At 50.5% G+C, this 10909-nt stretch overlaps 1 protein-coding gene across 1 annotated transcript in view; it reads right to left on the minus strand.

Annotated features, from left to right (window-relative positions):
* g6pd (glucose-6-phosphate dehydrogenase) overlaps positions 1-10557 on the minus strand; it is a 53892-nt gene extending 43335 nt beyond the window's left edge. The window contains 2 exon segments of the mRNA XM_073028081.1: positions 9501-9640; positions 10420-10557. Coding sequence (XP_072884182.1) covers positions 9501-9640; positions 10420-10543 — 264 coding nt within the window. The 5' untranslated portion in view covers positions 10544-10557.
* Between the last annotated feature and the right edge of the window lie 352 nt (positions 10558-10909).

Genomic DNA, 10909 nt, shown 5'->3' on the forward strand with positions numbered 1-10909 from the left:
TGGTTGTCGGGGGCGATTAGAGACGCACGTCATTGGGAGCGTTTAATAGGTAGAGGGAGCTTATCCTGAGAAAGAGTGTTCAAAGTATTTACTCGTCTTTAATGTGAACAAAACAAAAAGAGATGGTTGTTGACTTCAGGAGGGCACGGAGCGACCACTCCCCGCTGAACATCGACGGCTCCTCGGTAGAGATCGTTAAGAGCACCAAATTTCTTGTTGTTCACCTGACGGAGAATCTCACCTGGTCCCTCAACACCAGCTCCATAGCCAAGAAAGCCCAGCAGCATCTCTACTTTCTGTGAAGGCTGAGGAAAGTCCATCTCCCATGCCCCCCCCCCATCCTCATTACATTCCACAGGGGTTGTATTGAGAGCATCCTGAGCAGCTGCATCACTGCCTGGTTCGGAAATTGCACCATCTCCGATCACAAGACCCTGCAACAGATAGTGAAGTGAGCTGAGAAGATCATCAGGGTCTCTCTTCCCGCCATCACGGACATTGACACTACACGCTGCATCCGCAAAGGAAACAGTGTTATGAAGGACCCCTCATACAATCTCTTCTCCCTCCTGCCGTCTGGGAAAAGGCTCCGAAGCATTCGGGCTCTCAGAACCAGACTATGTAACAGTTTCTTCCCCCAAGCTATCAGACTCCTCAATACCCAGAGCCTGGACTGACACCTTGCCCTATTGTCCTGTTTATTATTTATTGTAATGCCTGCACTGTTTTTGTGCACTTTATGCAGTCCTGGGTAGGTCTGTAGTCTAGTGTAGCTTTCTCTGTGTTGTTTTTTTTAAACATAGTTCAGTCTAGTTTTTGTACTGTGTCATGTAACACCATGGTCCTGAAAAACGTTGTCTCATTTTTGCTATGCACTGTACCAGCAGTTATGGTTGAAATGACAATAAATGTGACTTGACGTGACTTGACAATAATCTTGACCAGACTACAGAACCACAGAACATAGAACATTACAGCACAGAAACGGGCCTTTTGGCCCTTCTTGGCTGTACCGAACCATTTTTCTGCCCAGTCCCACCTGCACCTGGGCTATATCCCTGCAAACCCCTCTCATCCATATACCTGTCCAAGTTCTTCTCAAATGTCAAAAGTGAGACCACATTCACCACTTCTGCTGGCAGCTCGTTCCACACTCCCACCACTCTCTGCGAGTTGTGCGTACTGAGGTACAGTTAAAGGCATTTCTTTCTGCACGTCCAGAGCTATCGTTCCACAAGTTACGTAAATGTAGCGAGATTATACCGGCTTCTACCAGTTTTCAGGCGGGACGCCTTCTTCGTACGATAAGATGCAGGCTGGCCCGAGTCCCTCCGTCATTTTGCGCACGTTACTCCGGACCCCCCAGCCGCTGCAGAACCTCGAGTTTACAGTAATGACCTGGTCATTAATTTATTTATTGATAAGACAGCACAGAATCAATCCTTCAAGCCGCGCTGCCCAGTAACTTCCAATTATCCCTAGCCCAATCACGAGATCATTTACAACGACCAACTGGCAAATCAGGGCAACCGGACTTGCCGTGTTGTCTAATGTTTCACCACTCGCCCGAGAGTTCTGATCCACGGCGGGTAGTTTTGTGGCTTAAACTCAGCGAGTTCTCAAAAGATATGGCATTCACATGAGGGCCGTTAAGAGGTCACGAGAGGGTCATTAGTCTTATCTTTGCATGGCTGGAGGTGTGAACTGTTGTGGAAACAGCGGGGTAGAGTGTTCCGGACTGCATTGCAAGTAGCTGATAGGTGCTGTTGTACCCCACCCCCTCTGTTCAGGGTTGGGTTTTCCAGTTTGGCGAAGATGGATTCTTTAAACCACCTGTCCTCACTGTGCACATTGTTGTCATCACAGGAGTGCCCCTTGACCTTCAGGGTGCGGATGTACAGCCGAACCTTGACCCCGGCTGTTAGCCCTCCTGCCCTGAGCCATCCGTTTTGGAGCTGATTGCTTTGGCTCACCGAAGTACAGTCCTCGTTGCATCGGATGACACGCTGTTCACGTTTGGCTGCAGGATCTCCGGAGTGGACGAGTTTCGGTCCGAGGACGGCAGTAGGCTTGAAAACACAGGGACTTCGTGTTTGCTGGAGATCCTCCCGCATTGCTCTGGAACTCCAACAGCTATGGGATGGCTGAGTTTATCTGTCTGCGTTGCTCCTTACCCCTGGTGCTTGTTACGGTCCTGCTGAAGGCCCAGTCAAGGTCGCCAAAGCTTTCAAGACTTCTCCGAAATACTTGCACTCCTTGTCTTTACAGCACTACGGCACAGTACAGGCCCTTCAGCCCTCCATGTTGTACCAGCCCACATATTCCTTAAATAAAGTACTAAACCCACACTACCCCATAACCCTCCATTTTTCCTTTTGTCCATGTGCCTGTCCAAGAGGCTCTTAAATACCCCTAATGTTTTAGCCTCCACCACCTTCCCTGGCAAGTCATTCCAGGCACCCACCATCCTCAGTGTAAAAAAGAAACTTACCCCTGATGTCTCCCCGAAACTTCCCTCCCTTAATTTTGTACATATGCCTTCTGGTGTTTGCTATCGGTGCCCTGGGAAACAGGTACTGGCTATCCACCCTATCTATGTCTCTCATAATCTTGTAGACCTCTATCAAGTCCCCTCTCATCCTTCTAGGCTCCAAAGAGAAAAGTCCCAGTTCTGCTAACCTTGCCTATTAAGACTTGTTTTCTAATCCAGGCAACATCCTGGTAAATCTCCTCTGCACCCTCTCCATAGCTTCCACATCCTTCCTATAATGAGGTGACCAGAATTGAACACAATACTCTAAGTGTGGTCTCACCAGAGATTTGTAGAGTTGCAACATGACCTCTCTACCCTTGAACTCAATCCCCCTGTTAATGAAGCCTAGCATCCCATAGGCCTTCTTAACTACCCTATCAACTTGCACTGCGACCTTGAGGGATGTATGGATTTGAACCCCAAGGTCCCTTTGTTTATCCACACTCTTAAGTAACTGACCATTAATCCTGTACTCAGTCTTCTGGTTAGTCCTTCCAAAATGCATCACCTCACACTTGTCCGGATTGAACTCCATCGGCCATTTTTCTACCCAATTCTGCAGCCTGTCTATATCCTCTTGTAACCTTCCACAACCTACAGCTCCATCCACAACTCCTCCAATCTTCGTGTCATCCGCAAACTTACTCACCCATCCTTCCACCTCTACATCCAGGTCATTTTTATAAATCACACATAGCAGGGGTCCCAGGACAGTCACCGACCTCCAGGCAGAATACTTTCCTTCCACCACTACCCTCTGCTTTCTTCCTGTAAACCAATTTTTTATCCAAACAGCCAAGGTTCCACTGATCCCATGCCTCATGATTTTCTGGTTGAGTCTCTCATGAGGGACCTTGTCAAATGCCTTGCTAAAATCCATGTAGACCACATCTACCACCCTACCCTCATCAATTTCTTTTATTACCTCTTCAAAAAACTATTTGGCTCGTGAGGCATGACCTTCCCTGCACAAAGCCATGTTAACTCTCCCTGAGTAGATTTTACTTCTCCAAATCCTATCCTTAAGAATCCTTTCCAGTAGTTTGCATACCACCGACGTAAGACTCACCGGTCTATAGTTCCCAGGTTTCTCCCTATTACCTTTTTTAAACAAGGGAACTACATTTGCCTCCGGCACCTCCTCCGCAGCCAAAGAGGATTCAAAGATCATAGCTACTGCTCCTGTGATCTCTTCTCTCAATTCCCACAGCAACCTGGGGTATATCATATCCGACCCTGGGGATTTATCAATCTTAATGTTTTTAAGAAGATCCAGCACTTCTTCCTTAATCTCCACATTGTCCAGCACATAGGCCTGTTCTATTTCGACCTCACCCTGATCAAAGTCCTTTTCACTTGTGATTACTGAAGCCAAGTATTTATTTAGGACCTCCCCAACCTCCTCCGCCTCCAGGCACACATTGCCTTCTTTATCCTTTAGCGGCCCCACCTTCATTCTTGTTATCCTTCTGTTCTTCACATACGCATAGAACGCCTTGGGGTTCTCCTTAATCCTACATGCCAAGGCCTTCTCATGCCCCCTTCGAGCTCTCCTAAGTCCTTTCTTAAGCTCCTTCCTGGCTACCCTATATTTCTCATGAGCCCCTCCTGCTTCTTATATCTAACATATGCTTCCTTCTTCCTCTTGACGAGTTGCCTCACATGTTTCGTCAGCCACGGTTCCCATTTCCTACCATTTTTTCCTTGCCTCAATGGGACAAACCTATCCCGAACCCAGCACAAGTGGGTCCCTAACCCTCTCCCACATTACTTCTGTGCTTTCACCCTTGAACATCCGTTTCCAATTTACTCACGCTAGTTCCTGCCTCATCCCTTGACAGTTGGCCCTTCCCCAGTTAAGCACTTCCCCATTTTGTCTGTTTTTATCCTTTTCCATAGCTAGTTGGTGGGCACATTCTCGGTGCGGTGACTGATAACCCGCAACTTATGTTCTAACGGGTGATGAGAGTCAAACCGTAGGTACTGGTCTGCAGTTTCCCGTAAACTTCAATATTTAGATGTCCATTTTCTTTGATAACTACCACACAGTCCACAAAGGCCAATCTATTGTTCTTGGCGTCTTCTCATGTAAATTTGATGTTATGATCCAAGGAGTTGATGTGCTCTCTGAAGGCTTCCACCTCATGGATTTTAACCTTGACCCAGGTGTCATCCCCGTAGCTGAACCAATGACAGGCTGGTGTTCCATGGAAGGTGTTCAATGGTCTCTTTTCTACTTCTTCCATGTACAAGTTGGCTGCAATAGCAGCCACCGGTGAACCCCGGCGCAGCCGTGTTTCTGCATCTTTGTATTTGAGCTGCGGCCGCATGATTGGCCGACTAGATATTTGCGTTATTGAGCAGGTGAGCCTAATCAGAGCGGCCACTGAGTGCAGATCAGCTGTGGAGATGGGCAGAGACACGGCAGATACTGTTCAGTCCGGGCAAGTGTGAGGTGTTGCTCTTTGGGAGATCGAAAGCAAAAGGTTGTCCAGTCAATGACAGGGCCCTTCACGCCACTGATGTGGAGGGGGATCTTGGGGTACAAGTCTACAGTTCCCTGAAAGTGCCCACGTGATTAGGCAGGATGCTGAAAGTTCAAAGTGCATGCTACATACAATCTTGAGAATCGTCTCCTTGCCGGCAGCCACAACGAAACCCAACAGGACCCATTACGAAAAAGACCGACAAACACCCAACGTGCAAAGTAAAAAGAGTCAAATCGTGCAAATAATAACAAACGTAAGCAAATAACATTCAGAAGCGAAGTTCTGGAAAGCGAGCCCGATTCAGGAGCCCGTTAGATTCAGAGCACAGCCTCTGCTCAGTGCAGAGATGAGTAAAGACGAGAGGGCAGCGAGCTGAGAACCGGCCAGTCCCTCTAGCACGACCCGGCACCGAAATACAAACGGCAGCTCAGGCACAGGACATACCACCTGGAGGAACACAACGTGCCCCCATCGGTCTGTTCAGCCCAGGAGTCTCAACCATTTAAACCTCTGGTTAGGCTGCATCGGTTTGGTCACTGGAGATCAGTATTAACAGCAATAACGCAGCCACTGAATCAAACTGAATTCATTTAAATCTTACATCCATCGCACAACACCAGGCAGTAAAAACCTTTGTTGCGACTCCGCGGCAGGGTACAGACACGTGAATTTATAAGTTTAATGGCTTGTAGAAAGAAGTCTGCTGGTCCCGGCTTTAATGCTGCGGCACCGTTTGCCAGACAGAAGCGGCTGACACAGTTTGTGGTTGGGGTGACTGGTGTCCCCGATGATCTCTCCGGCCGTCTCTCTGCTACAAACGTCCTCAATGGAGGGAGGGTCACGTCCACAGATGCGCTGGGCTGGCCGTACCACTCCCTGCGGTGCCCAGCGATCACGGTTGGCGCAGCTCCCATACCAGCCGGTCAGGAAGCTCTCAGTGGTGCCCCTGTAGAAAGTCTTGACGATTTGGGGGCCCATGCCGAACATCTTTTCAGTCGCCTGAGGTGGAAGAGAGGCTGTCGCGCTTATTTCGCCACGCAGCCGGTGTGTACAGACCAGGTGAGACCTTCGGTGACGTGTGTACCGAAACTACTCACCCTCTCGACGGCAGCCCCACTGATGTTGATCCGGTTCCGTCCCTCCTGTAATCCGCAATCAGCTCTGTTGTTTTTCTGGGCTTTGAGGGAGAGGTTGTTCTCCTGGCATCACTGTGTCAGCAGGGTGTCAACCTCTCCTCTGCAGGCGGTCTCATCACCGCTGGAAATGAGGTCGAGCAACGTCCTTGTCTGCGGGTTTCATCAGCAGATTGGAGCACAGTTGTGGGCGTGCAAGCGAGCAGAGAGGGTTCAGCACACCGAACGTCATAAATCATTCAGATCACCAGGACTTTCCACATCCTTTTAGTCTGACACTGTCTTCTCTGTGACATACGATTCCCTCTCCACGGTGACATGTTTCTCCCAGTGCAAATGCTTCAGCCTCTCTCTGTGGCTGCTTACCAAACGCACTCTCAAATGGAGAATAGAGACTCCCCTCCATCAACACGGTCCCTTCAAAGTCAATGCCTCAAAACCACACCATGCGTCAGCCAGAGGGTACAGGAGCCTGAAGACACACTCAACGCCTCAGGAATAACCTCTTCCCCTCTGAACGGACAAGGAACCCACTCAACACCACTGCCTCACTCTTTTTTGTTCTCTTTCCGTAATACCTAATTAGTTTTATATATTTTAAAAAAACAGGATTTAAGACAAAAGGCTCAGTCTGTATGTTTATTAGAACTGTGTGAGGTGAGATTCACTCTGTGTCTGACCCCGGGAGAGTGTGATGGGACGGTGTGGAGGGAGATTCACTCTGTGTCTGACCCCGGGAGTGTGTGATGGGATGGTGTGGAGGGAGATTCACTCTGTGTCTGACCCCGGGAGTGTGTGATGGGACGGTGTGGAGGGAGCTTCACTCTGTGTCTGACCCCGGGAGTGTATGATGGGACGGTGTGGAGGGAGATTCACTCTGTGTCTGACCCCGGGAGTGTGTGATGGGACGGTGTGGAGGGAGTTTCACTCTGTGTCTGACCCCGGGAGTGTGTGATGGGACGGTGTGGAGGGAGCTTCACTCTGTGTCTGACCCCGGGAGTGTGTGATGGGACGGTGTGGAGGGAGATTCACTCTGTGTCTGACCCCGGGAGTGTATGATGGGACAGTGTGGAGGGAGATTCACTCTGTGTCTGACCCCAGGAGTGTGTGATGGGACGGTGTGGAGGGAGATTCACTCTGTGTCTGACCCTGTGGCCCTGGAGAGATGAACCACAAGTTCTGGGAGTGGTCCCTCTCCACTGTTGCAATCCCTCTCAGTTCCCCATTACAGTTACACAACCTCCAGCTGCAGCCAGTTACACATTCCTGAGAAGCTGCCGCCCACAGACTCACAGCCTGGCCCCTGACCAGACTGGTTGGATGGCAGGAGATACTGACGGGGCTGGAGGAGGGGCATGGGGGAGGTACACTACTTTGCAACAGCCTTAGGCACCCGAGCTGTACTCATCTGCCTTGGACTTTTGCATAGTACTGTACGAGGGGTTATTGATAAGTTTGTGGCCTCAGGTAGAAGGAGATGAGTTATACATGTACGTGCAGTTCAACTCTTTGAGTAGATTATGCAGAAAGTTATCATTGCACATTGGTAGATTATTACTGTGTAAATTATTCTGTGTGCTTCATTATTAGTTCAGTCTGCACACTGCTAAATGTGTTTTTAAATGTTGATGCTGTAACGAAAAGTATTTCCCACTCGGGATCAATAGAGTGTTTATTATTTATTTAGTTTGTGTATTCGTAATCTTTCGCATTTGCATTGTTTGCGAGTCTATGTGTGTGGTTCTTCATTGATTCTGTTTATTTCTGTGTCCTACTGTGAACACCCACAAGACACTGAATCTCAGGGCAGTATAGGGCGACATATCCGCCCCTCCCACCACCCCAGGCAACACATCGCAGGCATCCGCCACTCCATCTCTTTTCAAATTACCCTCCTCTCAGCTCAAATCCATCCTCCAAGAGGGCCTCAGCTTGCCGAAAGGGGGTTGGAGCGCTGTCCCTCAATGACCTGGCTTTGCGCTTTGGTAGGGTCACCCATGCCAAACAGGTCAAAGGGTAGAAGCCAGACTAGGAGTGGCCCACCGCTCCTCCAGGTTCGGGGGTTCAGCTCAGGGCCAACAACCCCGACTGGTCAAACAAAACTGTGACAGAAACAGCAGTGAAGAATCCTTCCGCATCGGAGCGTGACGGTGTTCCCGCGTCTCCGTCCGGGACCTGCGTGACTGACCGTACTGAAAGCCTCCCCGGAGGAAGCTACTGACGGGGAAGCCCTGAACCCCTCCGGAGATGGAGGATGTTCATCCCTGCCCCCGGAACGCCGGGGCGTAAGTACTGCATGCCCACTGGAATTAGACGTTTCTACCCTATGCCTCTCTTCTCCTCCCCGTGGTGCACAGGCCACTGGTGACCTCCTGCCTCCACCGTCCGAAGTCGATGGTAGAGTTGCCCCTGTAACCCACTGTACCGAGGATCGGCTTCGCCCCGTTGGGCAGCCTTACCCATTTCCACCCCTCATCGTGAGGGGGCGTCAGGCTGGACTTTTGAGAAGCTCTACCCCTCTCGGAATCTTAAAAAGCCCTATCGCAGGGTTCCCGGACCTGGGGCCCACGGACCCTTCGGCCAATGGCAGAGCTCAACGGCCTAAAAACGATCGGGAACCCCTCCATCAGATCCAACAGTGAGGACACCGCGTTAAGAAACAAGGAGATGCCATCACCCATCACCCAGAACATGCCCTCTTCTCATTGCTACCATCCGGGAGGAGGTACAGGCACCTGAAAGAACAGCTTCTTCCCCCTCTGCCATCTGATTTCTGAATGGACATTGAACCCATGAACACTACCTCACTAGTTTTTTCCCCCAAAACACTAATTTTATATACTTTTTATTGTAATTTATACACAATTTATTATTATTTTACTCATTATTAATTATTATTTTATTCTCATTCTATTATACACATTCTGTTATTTTCTCTTTTTGCACTAATCTTTATATATAGTTTTTAATTGTGATTTATACATATTTTTATACCACAAACAACAAATTTCACTGCATACAATTCTGATCTCTCGCCAGGTTACCTCACCTGGAAGGACTGTTTGGGGCAGGCAGCTGGAGAGACAGAGAAACAGACAAGATAAAGCGCGGGGAATTCCTGACTCTTCCGAACAACCGTCACAGGCTCGATGGGCCGAACGGCTTTACTCTGAGCCCCTGGGCTTGCAGAATCGATCCTGTCTGCGCAACACTGGAGACCCTGGGTGCCACTATTCCTGACGTGTTTGCAATTTAAATAAAATCCGATTAATCCTGAAATTACTTTAGAGGCAAGAATATTAGTTGTGCAAAGATACCGGATTGGTCTGTAACGGAGGAACTCACCGAGGCGCCCAGCACGATGAAGACGTGTGGGTCAGACTGCCTGAAACGTTTGTCTTCAATCAGGTCGTGCCGGTAGATATCCACGATGTCCGACTGGCTGAGAGGAGCCGGCCTTTGCCTCAAGAGACTCATTCTGCGGACTGGTGCCGTGCAATAGAAAGAGAAAGAGGTTTAAATGCAACGCGTTCAGAGGAAGAGGAAGAAAATGAAGAGGAGATGCAGTGCGAAGAGGGAAAGGAGGAGCAAAAGTGCGAAGCAGGAAAGGGCGAGGGACGGCCTCCAGACCTGCTCCTCCTCCAAACCGGTCAGGTTGGAGCGGGGCGGTGCGGCGCCTTTATAAATTTCACCCCCATTCGCACTGACCGGTGCCGAGGGGGATCCCCATTTCCGCCTCTTCCACGCGCGCTCTGACGTCACGCGACCACAAACGATACATTTACCCCCGTCACCCCGGCGACAAGTGTAGCCGGCCGCCGGCATCGGCCAATCAGCTTCGTGCACGCTCCTAACCCCGCCCTCCTCGTCCGATCAGCCGCGCAGGTCCGCCTGACGGAGGCGCCACCTCAGTTTCGTTACCTTCTCACTCAGCCGACCCTCAAGCTGTGCGAGGTTCCGACACCTCGCTTCTCCCCCTCCCGCCCTGCAAAGATTCTTTACCTCGCCCCCCCCCGCCTACTCTGTGGAGTCCCTCAACGTCCCTACGAGATTCCTCATTGTCTCCCTCCCGCTGTAGCGCTCCCACATAATGGGGCAGTGGCACTCCCTCGTTGCACTCTCCCAACGCGCAACAAGGCTTCCTCCTCACTGCCCGTCCAGAGTGTTTCACCTTGGCCGCCCATCCCACCCAGGGCAGCGATACCTCGCAGACAGGGCAACGGCTCCCTCACAGCCCCCAACCCCACGCTGGGTCCCCTCTTACCTAGAGTTGGAAAACAGGATGGTTGAGTGCAGACAATCCCTGGATTGCAGTGTCTGTGTTTCGGATCGGTGAGAGATACAATGGGAGTGGGTGGGGTTAAAGGCAACTTATCACCGTGAATCATCACAACACTCTGGGGTGAGCTGATCCCAATGGGACCTGCCCCATTAACCCTGTCCGTGCCGCAACAGCGGCTGGGTTGAGCAGAATACCGAGAGAGGACTTGCCCTAATTTTCAACACACTTCCCCAATTATGTGATTTCCCCTCCCTCTCCATCTCTGTGAAAGCCGACACCTCTCCCTGTCTCTGTGACTGCCTTACTCCCCTACACCCCTCCCGTCTCTGTGATCCCCTACACCCCTCCCGTCTCTGTGATCCCCTCCACCCCTCCTGTCTCTGTGATCTCCTCCCTCCCCTCCCTGTCTGGCCCTCAAAGGACCATCCTTCCCATCACTCTCCCTGTCTCTGTGACTGCCTCACTCCCCTCC

Source organism: Hemitrygon akajei, chromosome 24 (genome assembly GCF_048418815.1).
Source record: "Hemitrygon akajei chromosome 24, sHemAka1.3, whole genome shotgun sequence".
NCBI classification, from domain to species: Eukaryota; Metazoa; Chordata; class Chondrichthyes; order Myliobatiformes; family Dasyatidae; genus Hemitrygon; species Hemitrygon akajei.